Source organism: Ranitomeya variabilis, chromosome 4 (genome assembly GCF_051348905.1).
Source record: "Ranitomeya variabilis isolate aRanVar5 chromosome 4, aRanVar5.hap1, whole genome shotgun sequence".
Taxonomy (NCBI): Eukaryota; Metazoa; Chordata; class Amphibia; order Anura; family Dendrobatidae; genus Ranitomeya; species Ranitomeya variabilis.
This window is the reverse complement of record NC_135235.1, coordinates 45,913,063-45,937,269: the sequence shown is the minus strand read 5'-3', so window position 1 is coordinate 45,937,269 and position 24,207 is coordinate 45,913,063. Positions and strand designations below refer to the sequence as shown.

Sequence of the window (24,207 nt, the reverse complement as noted above, 5' to 3'; positions counted from 1 at the left end):
GGTACTTCGGCGAGTTCTGTCCACGGACTCCCTCTGGTGGCTGTGAGTGGAGCTGCTGGTTCTGAGGTTCTTTCCTCAGCTGACCTCATTTAAATCCTAGGCTGGCTGCTCTATTTAACTCCACTCAGATCGTTACTTGATGCCAGCTGTCAATGTCCTAGCACTAGTTCAGACCTCTCTTGGATCTTCAGATGACCTGTCTACTCCAGCAGAAGCTAAGTCCCTGCTAGTTAATTTGTTAATCTCTGTTTCTTATTCCAGCTTGCTTTAATGATTTTGCCTTGCTAGCTGGAAGCTCTGGGATGCAGAGTGGCACCTCCGCACCGTGAGTCGGTGCGGGGGCCTCTTTTGCACACTCTGCGTGGTTTTTTGTAGATTTTTGTGCTGACCGCAAAGATACCTTTTCTATCCTCAGTCTATTTAGTTAAGTCTGGCCTCCTTTGCTGAAACCTGTTTCATTTCTATGTTTGTGACTTCCATCTTAACTCACAGTCAATATTTGTGGGGGGCTGCCTTTTTCTTTGGGGAATTTCTCTGAGGCAAGGTAGGCTTATTTTCTATCTTTAGGGGTAGTTAGTTCTTAGGCTGTGAAGAGGCGTCTAGGCAGAGTCAGGTACGCTCCACGGCTATTTCTAGTTGGTTGTGATAGGATTAGGGGTTGCGGTCAGCATAGCTCCCACTTCCCAGAGCTTGTCCTGTATTACTAGTTTGCTCATCAGGTCATTCCGGGTGCTCCTAACCACCAGGTCATCTTAACAGGTGACATTGTCCACTGCTACTTTGGGACTGGCTCCCAGGCAAGGGTTGTCAAGCAAGTCTCGGTCTCGCCAGGGTTTGAGCAAGTTCACATGATAGACTTGGTGAGGTTTCCTTCACACTGGCTGGTTTACCTTGTAATTAACTTTGCCTGCATTCTCCACCACTTGTGGAAGGTCAGCTCACTTAGCTGCTCCTTGAGGTAGACACAGGACCACGTTTGGTTAAAGTCTCTTGGTGGTTTACCACTTCATTATCCAAAAACCCAAACTGAACAGAAAAACAGCCTTTGTGGCTCAAAAGAAAGTAAACAGTTCATACACAGTCCTGCCCAGTACTTCTGGGACATCACATATGGCAGCTCTCTCAGGAGCTTCAGTATGGAGGCTTCCTTTCCTCCACACAATACAGACAGAGAAAAAAAAACTATTTGGACATTTAACTCCCAACAGCCACACCCTGGAGGTGGAGATATGGTGGGTAGGCATCCCGCCATCTCTGACCTACCCACCATGAAAGCCAGGCCCATATAGCGACTGGATTGCTCTCAGCACATATAATGCTGGAGAAAACACTTATGGCTTTCACATCATGCAGGAAAGCAACCTTTGTGACACATATCTCCAATCACGTACGGCACGAGTGACTGTCAAGATGTAGAGAGACAACCATTGTTTGGAGTAAAAAAAATGACAGCGATCGCCTTACTGTCAAATGTTTCTTTTGTGTCCTTGCACTTAGCCTTCAAACTAGATGACAATGTATGTTTAATTAAATGGAATAAAATAGAAAAGTAAATACCTTAACTTCTCGTTCAGCATCAAGTGTTCCACCAACTTGTTCCTGTAAAAGTGCATATGCGCGCTGCAGAGCCTGGTACTCCATGGTCAACTGGCGGAATCTCAATTCTGTTTCTTCCTTAGCCATGCCCTATCCGGATGAAATACTGCCTTATTAATTGGTAAGAAAGGGATTATTTTTCTTTTCAATGAATAGATAGTCATTTTGTAACAAGTAATTATTGCATTAATTATTTTAAGACATAAAAAAACTTAAGTTGCCTTTAACCCTTCTAACTCTGTGCTGTACATATAATATTTTCCACACCATGCTTTTCGTGTACAGTACAGTGATGGCTCTTGATCTGTGCGTGTACCATCACCAGTGGGATGTAAGGACTGGAGTACTTCAATGCATTTATGCTGAAGGGGTAAAGATAAGTCATCAATAATATCAGTTGGGCACCAATGCTATTTACCTAGATTCTCCAGGCATTTGATAGGATAGGTCATCCATATCAGATCAGCGGGAATCCGACACTTGGCTCTCTCTCCAATCAGCTAAACGCAGCTGAGGAGATAGAAAACGAATGAAGCTGCAATGTGCTGATCCAGCAGGACTGGACATATCATTGATGCAACCTGGGGCCCAAGAGGCCCATTTCCACCACCAAAGCAGATGGAAAAAGTAGCCCATTTATTGTTCTTGAATAGGATCCTCTTCTGTCTGTTTCCACCAGTGAGATCCAGTCATGGTGTAATGGCCATTGCCAAGTATTACACATCAGCTCCTATCTAGAAGAATAATATTTAGAATTGACAGGTCTCTTCATCAGGCAAAGACCTGATGAAGATGAAAAGACCTGTGCAGTCTCGAAAGCTTGCAATTGGTTACCATCTTTTCAGTTAGCCATTAAAAGGTATCAACCACTGAGGACTCTAAATTCTAAATATTTTCCTATCTACTGGCTAACACGGTACCAAGATATATATCTTCCCTGTATCTAGAAGAATATAACCTGTTCTGCAGTACTCAACAGCGGATGCTACACATTGAATGGATCTGTGCAGTGCAATTACGTTCATTGCTTACCATGGGCTGCCACCGAGCTATTAACAGTTGATCAGTGGGGGTCCCAGGTGTCATACTTCCACCAATCTGATATCGATGTCCTATCCAAAGGATAAGTCATTGATACCAAATGCCCGGAGAACCGATTTATGCATTGAAGCTGCAGCATTCACACTAGTGCTACAACTTCATCAAACAGCTGAGAGCTGGACCGCCACTAATCTCATAATAATGGCCTATCCTAAGAAAATAAATGTACAAAATTAGTGTAAAAAAAAAGCTCACATTACTTAAACATAAACAATGCACCTTTTTAAGTTATTAAATTATAGTGTGGTTACACTAAATAAATGTAACACATCACTGATACCGATGAGGTATAAAATATTTATAGGAATTCAATTCTAACTGCTGTATACTTTATAATTGTGAAAATCACAACCTGTGCTGTAACAACCAGCCCCTTACACCGTTAATTCAAAATGAAAATGAAACACACATGAAGGCAAAGCAAAAACGGGGGTTAAAAAATCTCTGCTTCCAAAAAGTCAAAATTGTCTGTTTCCTTAATGGGTTAATTCTATAAACTAAATAATAAATTAAATCCGATCACCTCTTCCAAGTCCTCATCTGGAGTGCAAGGAGTGCGGTCTGTTTGGTAGGAGATTGAGGAACCATCAGAATCCAGAGATGCTTCTTCATCATAACCAAAAAATGTTTCCACCACCGGCTATAGGGCAGAAATGGAAAATGCATTATTGGTGGAGTTTATTGCACATAAGTCCTCTATAATTTCATAGGTCATTAAAACTTTTACATTATGTATAAAAAAATATATAAAATTGCCCAAATTACAGGTCAAGAATACAAACCTGTTGAAGACCATGTACAGTGCACACCTCCACTTACTGAAAAATGTAGATAAAATGATTGGTTGCAGCGGTCACATGCCCATCAGGCTGGATCAGTAAGTATAGAGATTCATGAAGAACGGACAGCGCTGGGAGAGGAGTGATGGGGGATTTATTTGATTAAAGCCCCCCTTTGCCATTATCTAGGCACATCTGTGAAGCACAGCCACAGACTGAGCTTCACATGAGATTGTGAATTTTACTATATACTGCAATACTGAATTATTGCAGTATATAGTATAAACGATCACAGGTTCTAGTTCATAGAGGAACCAAAAAATAAAGTAAAATGAAAAAAATTAAATATTATAAAAATTCCCACACCCCTATTTTTCACAATTTAAAAAAGAAGAAATAATAAAATAAAAGTAAAATAAAATAAAAACTCCAACATATGAAAATATAAAATTATTTATTCTAATTGTAAAGACAAAAATTAAATGCCAAACTCTCCAGTTTTTGGATCACTGGATTTTGGGGGAGAAAAATGTAACACCAAGAAATGAAAACATCATATGTTCCTCAAAACGATACCAATAAAAATTACAGTTTGGTGCGCAGAAAACAACCCAACCACAGCTCTACTATCAAAAAGTAAAAAAAAAATAAAGGGCATCAGAAAATGAAGACACAAACCAGATTTATTTTTTTTACAAATTTCTAAATTATTTTTCACCACTAGAAAAAAAAAAAAAGAAAACCTATGCGACTTTGATATCTGCATAACTGTATAATAAATGCCGTAAAAGGAAGGTCTAAAAACAAAGGCAAAATTGTACTTTTTGCACCATTTCGTCTCCAATTTTTTTTCTGTTTCAAAGTATTTGATATGGCAAAATGAATTGTGTCATTCAAAATTACAAATTGTCTTGTACCAGAATTATACCCAAACTTGAACCAGAACTTGAACCCCACTGAAAACAATGGGGACCCGAACTCGTGAGCTGGAAAATCTCTCACCCTGGAACTCCGAACATTGCAGCAGACTCCCGAGAGAAGTCTGTGTTCGGCGTTTAGCACCGGACAGTTCCGGTACGAACCCCTACCTTTTAAATTCGGGTTAGCTCATCTCTAGTAATATGCCATCGCTTCCCATTCAGTGTGGGTCCAAATGCAAAGCCCCCACCAATCTTAAGAGTTTGGGTCCACTGGTTTAGCTCTACTCCCTCTTCAAAGTTTTTCCTTGCACAGGGACACTTCGGACAACAGGGGATTGCGGCGAGCCCGTTCACTTGATTGATGTTCCTAGTTCAGTGTGTAGCCGAGGGCTCCGTAATTTATGGAAAAGTTGTTAATAGGGTTCAACATGAAACCAATTGTTCCCAGGAACAATCGGAAGCCCAGCGGTCCGAGCATCTCTGATAAGGAAGTGATGGCATAGTCTAATCTAGTGGTATGTTATCCTTTTTAGAAGTTAATTCGACCATCAACGAAGCAAATCCACACAAGTTCCCTCACTTCTACAAGAGAGTTAAAGGAGTTGTTAAATTCTGTGTTATTTTTTTTTCTTCAATGCAAGTACTTTGGGCTAAACAAAATTTTACAATTGGGTCTCATTAAAAAGTTTGCACTGCTTGGATTTTCAAACTCTTTGTGTCCCTGCACATCCAACTTTGATGTGGTCTTCGGTCATAAATCAGTCGAGTGAAGCTCAGGAAAAAGACAGATAAAAAAGTTAAGGTGTAAAAGGTGGTAGACAACGCGTATTAATGACTGATTCCAACTCTTCATAGACATCAAATGTGGCAAGAAAAAGAAATGTATAAGAGATGCCGCGTTATTTTCCTAGAGACAGAACAGTTTGTCTTAAATCATCAGAAATCTTCACAAATGGAGAAGTATTTTACCTTAGGGAGTTTAGTCATTTTTTTCCGTTGCTTCCTAAATCTTAAAAGCTTTTCTCGGTCCTGCAAATGAAAATTTATTGCACAGTTATAAGTAGTTTTCCAGTATGTGACTATTACTAGAAATTTGAAAAGTATATTAAGAATTATGTTTTGGAGGCTGCAAATTACTACCTAAATGGGGAAGCCATTGGGAATTTATACCTCCCGAAGCTTCGTTGCCGGTAGATATCGGCTGTTTTAGGTCTACCAGTGTATACTGCGCCATTGGCAAATAATGGGAAAACCTAACACTTGGACAATAGCTATTAGCTGGATTATGCTGTTTCACACTCTAAAATACTTTAAGATTTACCACTTAAAGGGGTTGTGTTGAAAAACAAATTATCACTTTGCCACAGGCTAGGTGACAACTTACTGATTGGTGGGTCACTGACTTCAGGGACCCACACAGAGCAAGGGAATTTCAGTACCCCAAGGGACACTTATATTCCCATTACAAAATTGATTGGCAGGTAGGATACTCAACTGTTGCTCCGTTCATTCTCTATGGGATTGTCGGAAAAGTCTAAAGTATCACTTGGCAGTTCCATAGGTAATGAATGGATTGGCGAGTTGAGCAGGCACACTGCCGCTCCATTCTTGCGGGGATAGAAGTGCCCAGTTTTGCTGATAGGTGCAAGATCCAGCTGTCAGACACTCACCGGACGACCCCTTTTTGGAAAATCTGAACAGAAAATTTGCAGCGTATCTGCCCTGTATGAACATACTCTTAATATTGTTGTCCTAATTTGGAAAGTTTTCACCTATCTACAAAATAGGTTATATAACTTGTTGATCACTAAGGAAGGGTGCAGTCGTTGTGGCCACCATGATCCTAAACACAAGGCTCTGGATAATAGTACAGGACGGCTTTTTTTAATAGTCCTAGAGACAATGAATGGACATTCTAACGGGGCCTTTCAGGTTCTTGCACTTGGAATCGGTGGGGGTCTTAGTGATCAGCAGGTTCTCTTCTGTAGCTAGGTGGTTACATGACAAGTTGGGAAAAACCCTTAAGTATATATCCGCCACTGAGCATTACTATACTATAGCTTCCAAAGATGAAAACAGTCGACTCATCATAAATAGATACTCGGAGCCTCGCCACTGTCCGGGTGCACCTTCTTCATGGAAAGAAAAATGATCCGACTCAATTAATAGTTATTAAAGTGTATTTGATCTTTGCTCCAAAATGTTTAAACCCAGTACAGCAAATCGATAAAAAAAATTACACCAACGCGTTTCTGGCATCAAGTGAACATGATGCCTGAAACGCATTGGTCGTATGGATTTTTTATGGATTTGCTGAACCTGTTTTAAACATTTTGGAATAACGCATCAAATACATATTAATACGCATTCATTGAACCAGACAATTTTTACTTTGGATTATGCTATAGCTCAGAGCTACTGTTCATCATTGGAAACACTGCTTGTATTACTGCTAAGTTATAGCCTGTCTTATAGTTGTCCGGAGCTGCATTCACAATTCTGCTTGAATGAACTGGAAACAGTAAGTGAGCTTACTTGTCACCCCTGTCCCTAGGAGTGCTGAGGACAGGTTAACCTTTTCCTCCATTAAATCACGAAACGTTGCTTTGTATAAAGATGACTTCTACCAAGAAGCAATTTAGGCCTCATTCTTATGTCAGTTTTTGATCATTGTTTTTCATTAGTTTTTTCAACGCTAAGGTCAGGAATATCGAAGAGAAGAAGTAATTGCAATATATATATTTTTTCTGCATTTAGAAAATATTCTGGGATTAAGCATCTTATGAAAAATACTGATCAAATACTAAACTGGGATTAAAGTTTATCTGCAACAATCACTACGCAGACCTTGAGCCAGCAGGGATTGTTTGGAGATTTTATGCTTTCGTATATTAAGAATTGTGAATGCAGCTCTGGAGCATAAAATAAACTGAAATCCAGAATTAACATAAAGTGAGTAATGCAACATTTACAAAGTAAACGGACTTTCAGGGGATATAAATCTGTTCTTGTCATTTGATGATCACATACTGTAGGCTCAGGACTCGCTACAGTTCCGTGATCAAAGTTGTAATGAGTGATGTAGCTCAAAGTAAACGTTAATTTCTATTTTATGACTGCAAGAAGGGATCTTGCAAATCATAAGGCATCACCTTTTCCCCATATCACAATATGTCTAAAAAAAAATTGGAATCTTGCAATTTTCATACAGACCACTGGAGATTTTTTAGTTTCTAACTTCCTGTTGTTTCAGGAAACAATAAATGTACATAGTCACAATGAGCAGACTCAGACCCGATCTTTTGCAATGAAGCACCTAAAGAGCATTTGTTATTGTGAATAGAAGGGGAGCAAGGACAGCTGTGGCATCACCTACTGTCATTGGCGGATCCTGTGTTATCAGTTGAGTATAGAAGTCTTATCAGTCATTGTAATCCTGCCTCTGATGATAAGGAAACTGCAGAAAACTATTCTTTTATGGAATGGAATAGTACATATGAGTCGAAAAAAGCCCCAGTGGCCAAGATGAAAATTGCAAGATTACTTTTTTTATAGATTGTGATATGGACAAAAAAAAAAGCCATGTTAAAATAAAATACATACATGTAACTCAGAAACATCACTTTCTGATGACACATTCCCTTTATAGCGAATCTGTCACCAGTTTTCACAATACAAACTGTTTACATTAATAAATAGATCTCACAGACCTGGTGATGTTGGTGTACTTACTATAAAAATCTAAGTCAAAATGGTTGTATGATCCTTTTTCAAAGATTTCTTGCCTAATATTAAAAAGAGCATTTTATAAATCAAACTTGAAATTAATTCATAAAATGCTCATCTGAAAACCGGATTTTACAGCCATTGTGACAAAGATTTTCATAAGAAGTACACCATCCTCATCAGGTCTAAGACATCTATATAATAATATATGATGCGTGACAGATTCACTTTAAGTGCTCATTTCCACATGCGAGGCACACGTCCGTGTCTTGCATGTGGAAACCAAGCTGTGGAGCCGGCACTCCAGAGCGGAGCATGCGGCCGCATAGAAACACATGGAGCTGCACAGCTCCGCTCCAAAGTGCCGGCGCCACAGCTTGGTTTCCACATGCGAGATACGGACGTGTGCCTCGCATGTGGAAATGAGCCCTAAAAGTCACTCTTGTATCTCTGTATGTGATAAGTAAAATGCCTATAATACTTACAATCACACTCTTCACATATCCAGCAGTTTCTAATGTCTAGAGAAAAAGAAGCAGACGTTAACAAACCAGTTATGATTTTAGATTTGCAATTTTACATGACCTTTAAGCAAACAGCTCCATTGTCTAATCCAATGACTGACAAGCTGAGAATTGAAAGATGAAGAGCTACAGATATCAGATGGGGAAATTAAAAATGTGCACTTGCACATTAATAATAATTTTAATGCACTTGCACTTAATAATAAATAATTTTTAATATCATAGCATTATTCTTCCCCTTTACTTTAAGTGACTATCTGGTTGCACAGTCACTGCAGAAATGATGTCAAGATGGAAAAGCTTATGTTGGGGTTACACTACGATTGGCTGCCACAAATGTTACATGGTCAAATATTGAACTGTGAAGAAACCAAATGGTTAATAAATGAAATTCAATGTGGTTACATTGCATTCAGCAAGTAAGGGACTGATCACTGGGATCCCTACTGGTCCCAAGAAGAGAACTCTGAAATGGCTCGATGGAATGGATTAGGGTTGTCAACTTGACTTTTTATTTTTTCTCAACAGTTAATCAAAACATCACTGGCACATTGGAAAAGTATAATAAATTATTATGAATATACAGTATGTGTCTACAGCCCATGATTCTGATATGAAGACATCAGCTGTATTCTTTTCAAATTGTAAAAAGATGATAATTACAATAAAATGAACCTGCGCAAGTTTCTTCAACCAAAAAAAAAAAAATCACGATGGCCCGAAAAAAATTTATACAGACAGGGCAAAAAAAGGGCTCTATTTTTGTGGACTGTCCTGGAATTTCTGGACAGTTGGCAAACCTGGAATGGATATGTGGCTACACATGTGTAACACTCTACATGGGAACGTCAGAGAGAGCCAATATGCCACATGGGATTTTCCACCAGTATCATGGAGAATGAATGGAATGATGTAGCACTTTAGAACTCCATTATCTGGATCGGTGAGGGTCCCCGGAAGTCGGACCACCAAGTAACAGAAAACTGTTAGATGATATGTGATAACTTTCAAAGTTGAGAATAACTCTTTAATATGATTTACCTTGGAAAGTTCATCAATGATTATTTGCTGCTCGTTGATTTGTAGTCTTAGAAAGTCAATCTCTCTCTCTTCACGACTTTGGTCAAGATCATTTAAGGAGCTTGGTCTTCTTATAGTGCCAACCTTTTGTCTCTAAAAAGTGAAGTATAGATGGAAAACAGCAAATAATACATATAAATATGAATAAAAATATAACTACAGCCTATTTTCTACCAATGCAAATGTATGTGTTTCCACGGTAACAGACTACAAACACTGAATGTAGTCAGACCCTGCAGTCATACTCCATTATATCTCATTCCTGCTCTTTCCTCACAAGAAATACAATAGAAGATAGATAGAAGGAGCAGGAATTCAGGACCGGACCCCACAGGACACGCTTGTAGTCTGATATCATTATGACACATACTGTAAGTCTGTATTGCATCTGTAGACAGTTTTTGTTTCCATTTCTTAAAGTACATGCATTCATATCATTCAAAACGGAAATATATGTGTACAAAGTCATTAGCATAGGTTTATTTAAGCAGAACACTGCAATATTCCACGGGTATTCTTAAGGAGGATCTCTGGAATCAGATTTTGAAGCTGTTTATTTCCCATATACACCGTGTGCAGAATTATTAGTCAGTGATCATTTTGACCATAACATAATTTTTATGCAGATTTTCCACAACCTCGTTCTATGAACCTGAATGCTTGTTGGTTGAGGCAGATCAGGTGATGTGTATTTGTGTAATAAGGGAGGATGTGGCCTAAGGATACAACACCCTTTTTTCAAGGTGCACAATTATTAGGCAGCTTGTTTTCCTCAGGCAAAATGGGGAATATTCAGATTTTAGGTTTATTAACCTTTTGGATTGACCGACGGCACTGGAGTTGTTCAATGATGAATTTAGTCATCAAAAATGCAAATTGACTAATAATTGTGCACACGGTGTTGATGTTAGATTACATTAGATTCAGAATAAATGAGTCCATTTTAACTTACAGAGCCGCATGTGTCACATACAGTATGTAGGAAGGCCGAATTTGCTATATCATTATATGCCGTAGGTTCATTGATAGCTCGGGACTAGTGATGAGCGAATAGCATTGTTGCGCGGGTCTCCCTGAGCACGCTCGGGTGATCTCCGAGTATTTTGTAGTTCTCGGACATTTCGTTTTTGTCGCCTCAGCTGCATGATTTACGGCTGCTGGACAGCATGAATACATGTGGTAATTCCCTAACAAACAGGCATTCCTGACATGTATTCAGCCTGTCTAGCAGCTGTAAATCATGCAGCTGAGGCGACAAAAATGTCCGAGAACTACAAAATACTCGGAGACCACCCAAGGGTGCTCAGGGAGACCCGCGCAACAGTGCTATTCACTCATCACTACTCGAGACATGGAAAACAGATTCTCCATTAGACATTTTTGGAAACAGAGACTGATCACTCAGTTTCCTGGACCCCCTTCAGTAAAGAATGGGGGTATGAGATATTTAGGTTAACTGAATTCACACCCATGTTTTGGGCTAGACACGACTAGTATGCCGTTTTAGACCTAATATTTGACTTTGAACATTACTCACCATTTCTATATTTTCTTGAGTTAAAAACTTTAATTTGTTTTCCATCCTTCTCAATGAATGGGACATTTCCTCATTTTTCCGGCTAAGGCGTTTATTTTTGTCTAGAATTGGTTTGTATTGACTTTCTGCTTCTCGGAGGCGTTTGAGCTGAAACAGAAGAGTACAGATGTTGTAAAAGAGAAAGAACAGCGTGTAACTTCCCATTAATACAAATGAGAAATATGGATGGTGTTCATTCAGATAAATATTTATTGCCTGTGATTTGATCCATTTCAGACTTTTACAGGAAGAATGCTCTTCTTCCCAACTGCTAAATTCTAGGGCTAGCATTAGGGTTCGCTCACACAAGCATATAAATCGGATGTTTTATCGGATAGCACTCGGACCAATGTTGTACTATGGGGCAATGCTGATCAGCGTTTTTGTTCTTTTCATAATGATTAGGCATGAAAAAAAAATTGCAGCATGCTGTGCAAATCGGATCACGCACACCCATACAAGTCTATGGGTGTGTGGAAAACATCGGACTGCACTCGGATCACCAAAAACCCAGATATTTCTATAAAAGAAGTTATCTTAAGGTACATACTATAAGCGTACAGATTATAATGATTTTTAGGTCAAAATACTTCAAAGACATGGACAACGCCTGGGAATTTTTTTTAATTCAATGCATGTATCATTGGCTAAAAATAATTTTTGCATTAGGAATTCATTAATGATTTTGGATAGTTTCTACAGCCTCTATGAATCACTGTACATAGTAGACTACAGAATGAGGTACCAGTAAATCTTTTGTGAGCTCGCTCTAATGGCACAATTTGTAACCAATGTCTCTCTTCTCTTAAGCTATCTTCTAAGCTGATTTGTGCGCAAAGTTCAACACTCAACTGTTCATAAATCAGCTTAGAAGATGGGTTAGGAGAAGAGAGATAAGATTTTGCCTTCAGTAAGAGCTCACTGACAGAATCATTCTTAACCGAATTCTGCTATGTACTGTGATACATAGTCTGAAAAGATTTAATGAAATCTTATTTCAAAAATTATTTTTAGCTAATTTTCACAAATGTGAAAAAAAATTGCTCCATAAGGTGCCCATATCTTTTAGGCAAATCAGACTATGAGACCAATTTCATTCACCTCAATAGACCATATACATACTGTACTGTTTTTTACCTTTACACAAATAGGTCCCTGTAAAGCACCACTAGGAGTCCCTACAGCTCTGAACATGAATATTAAGACATCTAAGAAGTATTGCACAACTTTTAAGCATATGATACAGTAGGACCCTATACAGTAGAGCTCTATTGGCGCTGACGGAAAGTCACGGTCAAATTTGCATCCACTGAAATTACGTTTTTCTAGAAGCTTCCACATGATAAAGTAAACATCTGAAAGATTGGGAGGTATAGCCAAGCCAGGTAGACTAGGGTTAAATTCTAGAACTACAGGTCTTGATTAGATACACCTGGATAGCTTTAACTAAAACCAGGGCCTGTGCTCACTGGGTATATCAGTCTGATAGATGAAACAGAGTCGAGTGTGCTGCTGGTGAGTGACCAGCCAAAATGTGAACTGTAGCTGAGGGAGAGACAAGCCAGGGTCTCTCTCTGAATTGATGCTGCATGGGTCAGCTAGGAAAGCTGAGCAGTCTGTGTGTTGGAGCTTCAGGAAACTGTGTGGAATCTGCAGCTTGTTCAGCGTGAACTGTGCCCAGAGTTGAACACTTCTGCTTGCTGCTGGAAGCTGCTAGAGCTCAGGCAGAAGGTGATACTGAGACTGGTGGACTCGTGCCTCTTCTGTGTATGAAGTGTGCTCTTGGAGAAAGGACTGTACTCTGTTCGGGTGAACCAGCACTGACATATTTGTGCCCAGACAAGGCTGTGTTTGGTTTTGAAGCCCCTAGAGTTTTATGAAAGCAATGAAACTGCACCTGTTTGTACCAAACCGCATTGCATGTGTGAACGCTACCTAATGACTAACTGAGAAAGTGAATAAGAGGATACACATAGAAACCAGAAACACCTACCAGTTCATTCCTCTCTTCCGAAAGCAACGCATTGCGGTCTTCCAGCTTACGAATAATGGAACTTAATTCTGCAATTTTTAGTTGAAAGCGGCGTGCATCCTTTTCCTCCAACTGCTGTTCCTGAAACAAAGATCCACTGCAAATAACTGGAAATTGAAATATTGATAAGACTTATCAGTGAGGACAACGAACACCAAAAGTCACTGGGACCCCAGAAAGATCACACCATTGCGGTGCAAATGACAATATCGAAGCACGGCACATTAGGAAAATGTATTGTAAGTCTATGAAAGCACAAAGAAGCCACGGACATCACATGAGACAAGGGAACATTTTCAGCCGGTGTGTAACCAGACGATACATATTCAGCACTTTACTCACCCAAAGGCTTTTCTATTCTGCAACAGCAAAATGATTATATCACCAAATACAGCTGCCCAAGAGACCTACGGGGCACCCCCTCTACCCATGTACTCCACTAAAGGAACATGAAGCCAGATAATATGCACTCTGGCTACGCACCTACATGACCCGTAAGTGGGTCAAGATTGCTAATGCAGCTCCAAGACTGTAACCGATTTCATCATACAACTGGTGCAGGAGAGACTTTGGGTCAACAACCATAAAAAATAAGGTTGCTAAGCAAAGAAAAGCAAAAATAAAAAAGAGAGAGAATTGATGACTCTGAAGGTTTTATGAGCAACTTAAAGAAGTATCGAGAAAGCCATGAACTACTGATTGATACCATAGGCAAAAAAAAGACGAAAAGCACACAAAACTGAAGCAGAGAGAAGTGCAAAGATACAGCAGTTATCACAGATTCTACTTCTTCAAGGATGTGCATTAAAGGGAATTTGTCAGTAGGATCAACCCTCCTAAGACGTCTATATGGGCATGTAGGTCATAGAAAGTTGAATAAAATGATACCTTAATATCTTTGATCCGATGTCTTATTCCAGAGAAATCCACATTTTTCTTAGTATGTAAATGAGCTATTAAGAGCTATGGGAAGGACATAGATCTCCCCGAGAATCTGCCTCCACAGCTTATTTTAAATGGCAAGGTGTGAGACATGAAATGACTGACAGTATGCTCTCCCGATCTACATATATAACAATGATAACTCCCTTTTCATTTATGATAAGCTCTGAAGGCAGATACTCAGGGAGATCTACGTCCGCCCCATAGATCTTAACAGCTCATTTACATCTAAGTAAAACATGGATTTCTCTGGAATAAGACATCGAATCGCAGATATCAACGTATCAATTTATTAAACTTTCTTCGACCTACATGCCCATATAGACGGGTTAGAAAGGTTGATGCTACTAACAGATGCCCTTTAAGAAAGATGAGGAATAAATACTACAGATGTGCAATAATATGAAGACCATGTATGTCCATGTACGAAAATACGGTATTCATCTGAAAATAGTCTACTAAACTAGACAGGTTAAGAAAAGTCACAATGTAATCCAACTTCTTAATTAAAGATTAATTAATCTTTTTATTTAATCATTGTGTCCAGCATGGAAAGTTATTAAACTTTGCAAATGCCTTTTCTAAATGATTTTTCTTCATTCCTGTAAAAACTGCATGTAATCAACTTCCAAACCTCAGCTTTTCCCAGTATATTGGCCTGCATTTAAGAGTACAGATGATGGCAGTGATGGGTCAGCTCATCCCCAGAGTTAGTGACACAAGGGCTGAGCTGACCCATCACTGTACTCCAAATGAGGTACCGTAATTCTGATATAAATGTAGCTGAAGGCAGCAAAAAGCACTGGGAAAAAGCAGGGTTTGGAAATCATTTACATGCAATTTTTTACAGGAATGAAGAAAAAATCCCCTAATAAAGTGATTTGCAAAGTTTCATAACTTTCCTGCCGGACAAAATTTTCAAACAAGAGAAAAAACTTATTTACTGACACTTAACTTTCATCAGAATTTGCTCCTGTATGGACCACATCATGTGCACAGAGAAGTGAAGAAGCAGCAAAAGATAAATTGGAGCTCCTTAGACTATGTGTCCTTGATCCGAAACTGGCAGCGCTTTGGACGCAGCACCTGTCTGCTGCGTCTAAAGCGCTGCCGTCTATTGAACGCAGGTGAATCCACATATGTTCACTGATCCGTGCGGAATTTGCGCGTCCAAAAGGTTGTTTGGGTGAAATTTCTCTTGCGGAGACTCAAGAGTAATTGACATGCTGCGGTCTGGAGAGACGTGCCGCATGTCTGTCTCCGCGGGTGAGCCGCAGGCATCTCTCCACGCATAGTGGACATGGGATTGCTTGAAACCCCATCCACTATGCTGTAACATCTGGACACTGCAGGTTTGATGCTGCACAAGTACACAGCGTCCAATCCCGCAGCGTTTACTGATCCTGGGAACATACCCTAATGGATATGGCTTATGCCATGAGAGTACCTATCGTGTTTCCCCGAAAATAAGACCTACCCCAAAAATATGCCCTTGAATGATTTTATACGATTTTTGGAGTATGTTTCGTTTCTCCTTGCGGAGAGTGGCATGTTAAGCATGTCGAGATGAGGAGGCTTAAAGCCGCAATGCTCATCTGGGAAATATGCAAATTGTCTCTTCAGAGAGGAAGAGGACTAGAACTCTAGTGCCACCTATTGGAAGTAGCAATCCTAACAGTCAATGTCAACCCTTTAACGAGCCTTGTCACATGACTTATGATAAAAGCCAAACCAGAATCTCAATTTGCAGACACTGTGTTTCAGGGTACTGCCCCTCGTCAGTGCAAAGTGGAGATCTGGTTTGGTCAGACGCCTCTCACTCAGCCAAATTAAGAGACCACCACATCAAATCCCTGTCATGGGCAGCCCAATCTCCAGTCCTGAACCCCATTGAAAACCTCTGGAATGTAATCAAGAGGATGATGGATATTCACAAGCCATCAAGCAAAGAAGAACTGCTTACATTATTGTACCAGATGCCGTGTGAAAGACTGGTGGAAAGCATGCCAAGACGCATGAAAGCTGGGATTAAAAATCATGGTTATTCCACAAAATATTGATTTCTGAACTCTTCCTGAGATAAACATTAGTATTGTTGTTTCTCAATGATTATGAACTTGTTTTCTTTGCATTATTTGAGGTCTGAAAGCACTGGGTATTTTAAAATTGACCATTTCTCCTTTTCAGAAAAAAATACAAAATTTATTGCTTGGAAATTCGGAGACATGTTGTCAGAAGTTTATAGAATAAAAGAACAATTTACATTTTACTCAAAATTATACCTGAAAAATCAGGCACACTGAAAATTTTTTAGTGGTCTCTTAATTTTTGCCAGTGGTATATGTGTATGTGCAGTGTGTGTATATACATGTGTAGGTGTGAATATATATAAATGTGTATTGTTCATCCGTATTTCCATCCATATGCCATGTGTATGTTCTACTTGGTCATCCATATGGCATCCATTTTTATATATCAGAAACTAAAAAAAAATAATACTAATTCAGTTACAGTTTCCTATGTCAATAATCTGCTAAAAATGGATGGCGTCCTTTATACACTGAAAAATGGATCAGAAGAGTGAATGCCGAGATTTTCGACACAAGAACCATCATCCCTTTTTTAAGGACACTCATCGGAATTATCCCAGTCACTTGCATCGGTCCACGTTCGGCACATTTGCCATACACACTAAAAACAGTCTAGTTTAAACAGCCCTAAAAAATGGAAAAAGCCGCTAATCCCATGCAAAAAAAAACATCGTACTAATGGATTAGACTGTATCTTTTCCTGTAAGGAAACCTTTGGGAAAGACTTTCTACACTTCACAGCATGTATAGATACTAAACATATGGACTTAGTGTAATATAAAATCTATATATAAATTCATATATGACTATTGATTTTATTATTTTATTTTATTACTTTACGGAGTTGAGAAAGTTGGAATAAGTGTCTACAGAATATAGTGTCTGCAATCTCTGAATGCATTCTATAATTAATGCCTATTTCACGTGGTTTTTATATATTCTGATTCTAAATACGAGACATTCACAACATCATAGTATCAAAAATGACAAAAAAAATATTGTATAGGCATAGAAATATTTAATGTTCCTATAACTTTGTAAAAGGATAAAATCTGTGAAAAATGTAAAATGTAATAATGTAAAAAAAAAAGGATGTAAACTAAAAGAAAAAAAAGAAACCTGAGAAAACCATCTGATGTCAGCTTCACTTATTTCTTACTGTCCTGGGTAGGCATGCGTTAAATAGTACACAACGTAAAGTCAGGAAACACTTATCCCTACATGCCTGTGCAGAGTATACGGATATGAATCATTTATCGCTTCTGCATAGACAATGTACAGGGAGCGGACTTTTCCATTTTAAAGATTTTTCCTGTTGAATGAATCTCGGCTTACGTTAAATGTGTTATTAGACGTCATTCTCTATGAGCTGCTCTAGGTGTTGGGTGTTTTTTTAAATATAGACATTTACTTGGGCCATAAAAAAATGAACAGAAACTTGTTAATTTAAGGATAGGTTCACATTGCTTTTGAAGTGGTGCAGACAACGCCGCTCCGACCGTACCCTAAAGTGGCCAGAAAAATGCTTGAAGGCTGTGTTCACTTTCCAATCAATTTTTTTCTACATTTCTCCAACCTAAAACATTAATCAATTTTGCAACAAGTGTTCATCAATATATCCAATCGTTTTGTTTCTTCATGTCTTATGCGGATTGATGCATCACCATGTTAGCAGAAGACTACAAACAACCTAGTCTGATCCTGCAGTCATTTTCTTTAAAGGCTATGGACACCTTTTACTTGGAAAAATATATTTTTACATATGTTTATTATTAACATCTTTTTTGTTAATAAAAGTGCAGGCTCAGGTTGCAATCTTCACTCCTTTTCAGATTTCTCACTTTTGGGAGTGTCTCTCACGGTAATATAGGCTGGATGTGGGGTTTATGGGCATACAGGGGGCTGCTGTCCTGACATGCTTTCATGTATTAGCACATTACTTTCATCTTTTTCTCCCTTGTCTTTAGCCTTTTTTCTGGACTACTACAACTATCTACTAGTTCATCTCCCGCCCTCATATTTCTGTCCAACCGTTACACCGATACCTCCACCCTATGACAGTCATTGCACTGGTTGCCCATCCACTACCCAACATTCACCCACAAATTTCTCCACAGTTCTACACCGCCTTATATCATCTCCCTCATCTCTCTATACCTCCTTACCTGTGGTGTCCATTCTCCTCTATAATCCCGCTCCCATCTCTAAAACTTCTCACAAGCTGCGCCAGTTTTCTAGAATGCGCTACCTCGGACAATCCAGAAAATTCCCAGTATAAACAGCTTTAGGCATGCTCTAAAAATGTATTTCTCTAGACACTACTCTTGGTAATTGTTGGACTATGTGTTACTCTGTACTACTACTCTGTATTGTATTAAATTGTCTGTTCAAGATTTGTCAAGTGCTGCGGAATACGACAGCAGTATAGAAATAAAATTATTGATATTATTACCCTACGAGATACTTTTCTTCCCTGTTCACAAGAAATCCTTGTACAAGTCCCCTCCCTGCTCTTATCTCTAAGGGCAAGTGCAGATGGCCGTGTATTCTCTCACCCGAGAAAATTGGTTCGATTCTGCAAATCACACTCTGATCGGAGATTGATCAGGGTGTGATCAAAGTGTGAACAGATTTTCTCAGGTGTGTAGAATTTTAATTTAAAATGGTTTTCTATCGTTACCGTTTGGAGTGTCAATGAAAATCAGACTGCACTCATATGTCTTCCGAGTGCAGTCTGATGTTTTCCACAGACCCATAGACATGAATGGAGGATTGAAATCTGATTATAGGACATGTGCACAGCCCCATAGAATAACGTGGGGATGAGTGCTATCAGTCTGTTATGGTACTACAGCCTTAACACTGAGAAAAGGAAGATAGGAGAGCAGACAGCATAGTAACATAGTTGGCAAGGCCAAAAAAAGACATTTGTCCATCCAGTTCAGCCTACTTTCGGTCAGAATAAATCCCCAGATCTATGTCTTTCTAAAGAACCTAATAACTGTAAGATACAATATTGTTACTTTTCAGGAAGACATCCAGGCCTCTCTTGAACCCCTCGACTGAGTTCACCATCACCACCTCCTCAGGCAAGCAATTCCAGATTCTCACTGCCCTAACAGTAAAGAATCCTCTTCTATGTCGGTGGGAAAACCTTCTCTCCTCCAGATGCAGAGAATGCCCCCTTGTGACCATCACATTCCTTGGTATAAACAGATATTTGTATTGTCCCCTTATATACTTATACATGGTTATTAGATCTCCCCTCAGTCGTCTTTTTTCTAGACTAAATAATCCTAATTTTGCTAATCTCTCTGAGTATTGTAGTTCCCTCATCCTCTTATTAATTTTGTCGCCCTCCTTTGTACTTGCTCTAGTTCCATTATATCCTTCCTGAGCACCGGTGCCCAAAGCTGTACACAGTACTCCATGTGCAGTCTAACCAGGGATTTGTACAGAGGCAGTATAATGCTCTCATCATGTGTATCCAGACCTCTTGGAATGCACCCCATGATCCTGTTTGCCTTGGCAGCTGCTGCCTGGCACTGGCTGCTCCAGGTAAGTTTATCATTAACTAGGATCCCCAAGTCCTTCTCCCTGTCAGATTTACCCAGTGGTTTCCCGTTCAGTGTGTAATGGTGATATTGATTCCTTATTCCCATGTGTATAACCTTACATTTATCATTGTTAAACCTCATCTGCCACCTTTCAGCCCAAGTTTCCAACTTATCCAGATCCATCTGTAGCAGAATGCTATCTTCTCTTGTATTAACTGCTTTACATAGTTTTGTATCATCTGCAAATATCAATATTTTACTGTGTAAACCTTCTACCAGATCATTAATGAATATGTTGAAGAGAATAGGTCCCAACACGGACCCCTGCGGTCCCCACTGGTCACAGCGACCCGGTTAGAGACTATACCATTTATAACCACCCTCTGCTTTCTATCACTAAGCCAGTTACTAACCCATTTACACACAATTTCCCCCAGACCCAGCATTCTCATTTTGTGCACCTGCCTTCAGGAACAAAAGATTTCAAAGATTTCTAACATTTTTGCAAAGCAAAAAATAAGGGACTTATGGACATTCTGCAGAAGCAAATTACTAGAAATTTTTTAGTGAAGACTGGTTAGAAAGTTGCTTGATTTTGCATTTAGGAAGCAAAAAAAACAATACAAAAATTATATGGAAAGGTGTGCATAGCCTTTAGCATCTGTACCCATAATTGTCTGCTCTCTACTATATATACATGAGCAAGGAGAAGGAAAGAGACAAAAGGGACTGATTTCAGTATCAGACTACATTCTTGGCTTGTTTGTAGTCTGTCACCATGGAAACATGCATAAAACTTGTACAAATAACACAGTAAAAAAAAAAGTTAAATCAAAATCTATTGCAAAATTGCTACATTTTCATTCAAGATAACCAGGGACAATGCGATTTTCATTGACATGGACACAATGGCTCTTTAAAAACTGCAAGATTTTTTTCTTAAATAACCAAAAAAACAACAAAGAAACACATAGCTAAAACAGATCCCAATCCGGTGGCCGTAAAGACTAACCAGTGGTTTAAGCTACGAGAAGACCTAACAGGACTGTAATACAGGACAAGTCGCTGATTAGAAGCAGCAAAGGGGTATGGGTCACAAGGACCCAAAGAAAACGACCGATACGTCCAGATATGACAATGTATGTAAAAAATAGTAACTTTATTTCTTCACAAAATTCATATATAATACATAACATACATTATATAAACAAAGAACAGGTGAGTATAAAGTGCTGCAAGGTGTGCCTGAACACCGCATAGACATAAAAACAAACAAACTAAGGGCGCACGGAACCCAGGACACACACACCCATAATAATCAAAGCATGTGCCGACCAAGGATTAATAAATATATTGCACATATTGGGCTGTATATAACCTCACTTGGACCTAACAAAAAGGTCCTTTTAGTACAAATGGGGTAACAAATATCCAATAGAGAATATCCACTCGGGGCACAAACAATATAAGTGAGCTGCGGAGACACCATCACGTGTTTCTCAATGCAAGCAATGAATAGCCAGGCCTTTCTCTGGGAAGGAACAACCACGGGAAGGGCAGCATCCAATAAAGGAGAATATCCAATAAAGGAAGACCACCTATGCCAAGCATGGTATCCATCCACAAACAGTTGTTTCAGGGTTTTTGCCCCTCATCAGTGTGGAGTAGGAAACTGGCTATTAGGAGCAGTGCCTGGTGAAAGCCTATGAAGGAACAGATGAATGACCTCGGGGAGACCAAATCATCCAACACTGCGGAGACACCATCACGTGTTTCTCAACGCAGTGATCCAGAACACTGCCCCCATCCCTTATGGGAAATATGCAAACGCATGTAAAGTAAGCTGCGGAGACACCATCACGTGTTTCTCAACGCAAGCAATGAATAGCCAGGCCTTTCTCCGGGAAGGAACAACCACGGGAAGGGCAGCATCCAATAAAGGAGAATATGCAATAAAGGAAAACCACCTATGCCAAGCATGGTATCCATCCACAAACAGCTGTTTCGGCAAAAACCCCGAAAAATGTCTATGCGGTGTTCAGGCACACCTTGCAGCACTTTATACTCACCTGTTCTTTGTTTATATAATGTATGTTATGTATTATATATGAATTTTGTGAAGAAATAAAGTTACTATTTTTTACATACATTGTCATATCTGGACGTAACGGTCGTTTTCTTTGGGTCCTTGTGACCCATACCCCTTTGAAGATTTTTTTCTGTATTGCTTCAGACTGTCTCTTATGTCTCTCTCTTATATATATATAAAAAATAGAACAAAAATAAAACAAGTAATAAAAATAAATTAAGCAATCATAACAGTGAAAATTCAAAGACAAAATGAAATAATAATAATAATAATAATTAAAAAAAATTAGCGAACTAGCAAGAAGTCTATGGGCCGTCAGCAGAATGGAATCTTAGCCAGCAACAAATAAGCCATTCTTACAGGGCTCCCAGAATGATCAGAGGCTTCTCCTGCACCACTTGCACAAGGAAGTTCTCTCTTTGGGCTACTTAGATGGCGGTCAGACTCTTTGAATTGGACAAGTTGTTCATCTAAAGCCTCCTTTTGGAGTTGCAGTCTTTGAGCATGCCCGGATTGAACACCTAACTCTTTTTCCAACATGTAGACTGATCTGTCTTTAACTTTAATTTCATCCATCTATAAGGAGAACAGAAGAAACATCACTTGTATGCAACTGTACTGGGTGATTCTAGCACCAGAAACCCCTTTAATTAAAAAAGCAATGTCACTTGGTCAAAAGCGGCTCCTTTTTCCTTTTACTATATTCCTTCTGCTACCCTGGGTTTTCAAAAAAATTTTTGGTTGTTTTTTTTTTTTTTTTGTAACTCTTCCAAAGGGTTCCAGAATGATGGACTTTTTCATTTAGTGCTAATTTTTATGGCATTTACCAAAGAGGTGGTCGCACTGTAATAAGGGGGCGTGGCTCATGTGATCCTCTGGGGCGTGTCTTTAGTAAGAAGGAGGCATGGCTCACATGATCCTCTGGGGCGTGTCTTTAGGCTGCGCTGCATTATTACCTGGTGACCACCTCTTTGACAAAGACCATAAAATTAAATTTTTTTCTATACATATTTTACATGAAAACAGACATACATTTTATCTCTCATGAGTCATGAGTTGAAAGGTTTGGATGAAGATACATATGGAACAAAGAAGGGGGTTGATTAAATGGAATGGATGTAGCATTTTTGGTTATGAATGTTAAAGGATTAATGTTAGAGTTGAGTAAAAATTGATGCAAGACCCGGTCTGGCGTCCACTTCGATATTCAGTAAGAGCCGGATTAGGACAATGTGAATTTCATCCGCTGGCACTCGTTGCCTATCTTAACGTGTATCTTTGCTTCCACAGGTGTAACAATAATATGAACCAAATACTTTTTATGCTCACCGAAGTTGACCTTAAAGGGGTTGTCCAGGATTACTATATTGATTACCTATGTTGAGGATAGGTCATCAATATAAGATCTGTAAGGGTACAACACCTGGTATCACCCACCAATCCGCTGTTTTCAGCTCCGGAAACTGGATGTAAGGAGCTGGACAGCACAGCACTGTTCACTGTGTAATGTTCCCGGGTCTTGCAGCTCAGCTCCTGCTCACTTCAGATGGAGCTGATGTGCAGTACCTGAGAACGGCCACTATACCGTGTAAAGAGCATTAATTAGATATCATGCCACTTGTGCTGCCATATGTTGATCATGAGCAGTGGACACTATTTAATGGGAACCTGTCAGTAGGTTTTTGCTATTCAATCCAATAGCAACATAATGTTGCAGCAAAGAGCCTGATTTCAGGAATGTGTCACTTATTAAACTACACTCACTGGCCACTTTATTAGGTACACCTGTCCAACTTCTTGTTAACACTTAATTTCTAATCAGCCAATCACATGGCGGCAACTCAGTGCATTTAGGCATGTAGACATGGTCAAGACAATCTCCTGCAGTTCAAACCGAGCATCAGTATGGGGAAGAAAGGTGATTTGAGTGCCTTTGAACGTGGCATGGTTGTTGGTGCCAGAAGGCTGGTCTGAGTATCTCAGAAACTGCTGATCTACTGGGATTTTCACGCACAACCATCTCTAGGGTTTACAGAGAATGGTCCGAAAAAGAAAAAAAATCCAGTGAGCGGCAGTTCTGTGGGCGGAAATGCCTTGTTGATGCCAGAGGTCAGAGGAGAATGGGCAGACTGGTTCGAGCTGATAGAAAGGCAACAGTGACTCAAATCGCCACCCGTTACAACCAAGGTAGGCCT

At 39.4% G+C, this 24,207-nt stretch overlaps 1 protein-coding gene across 9 annotated transcripts in view; it reads right to left on the bottom strand.

Moving 5' to 3' along the window:
* JAKMIP3 (Janus kinase and microtubule interacting protein 3) overlaps positions 1 to 24,207 on the bottom strand; it is a 177,625-nt gene that overhangs the window by 67,731 nt on the left and 85,687 nt on the right. For 5 of the 9 annotated variants that reach the window (XR_013214449.1, XR_013214448.1, XR_013214447.1 and 2 more), the window contains exons 4-11: positions 22,373 to 22,588; positions 13,296 to 13,415; positions 11,264 to 11,410; positions 9,688 to 9,819; positions 8,608 to 8,643; positions 5,366 to 5,425; positions 3,221 to 3,337; positions 1,558 to 1,686 (exon numbers count right to left, since the gene is read on the bottom strand). Coding sequence is in view for 1 of the 9 variants with exons in the window: in XM_077258438.1 (XP_077114553.1) it covers positions 1,558 to 1,686; positions 3,221 to 3,337; positions 5,366 to 5,425; positions 8,608 to 8,643; positions 9,688 to 9,819; positions 11,264 to 11,410; positions 13,296 to 13,415; positions 22,373 to 22,588 (957 nt within the window). In the remaining 8 variants the exon portion in view is untranslated. The remainder of the gene's footprint in view (positions 1 to 1,557; positions 1,687 to 3,220; positions 3,338 to 5,365; positions 5,426 to 8,607; positions 8,644 to 9,687; positions 9,820 to 11,263; positions 11,411 to 13,295; positions 13,416 to 22,372; positions 22,589 to 24,207) is intronic. The other 4 variants (XR_013214451.1, XR_013214452.1, XR_013214453.1 and 1 more) reach the window with 2 other exon arrangements.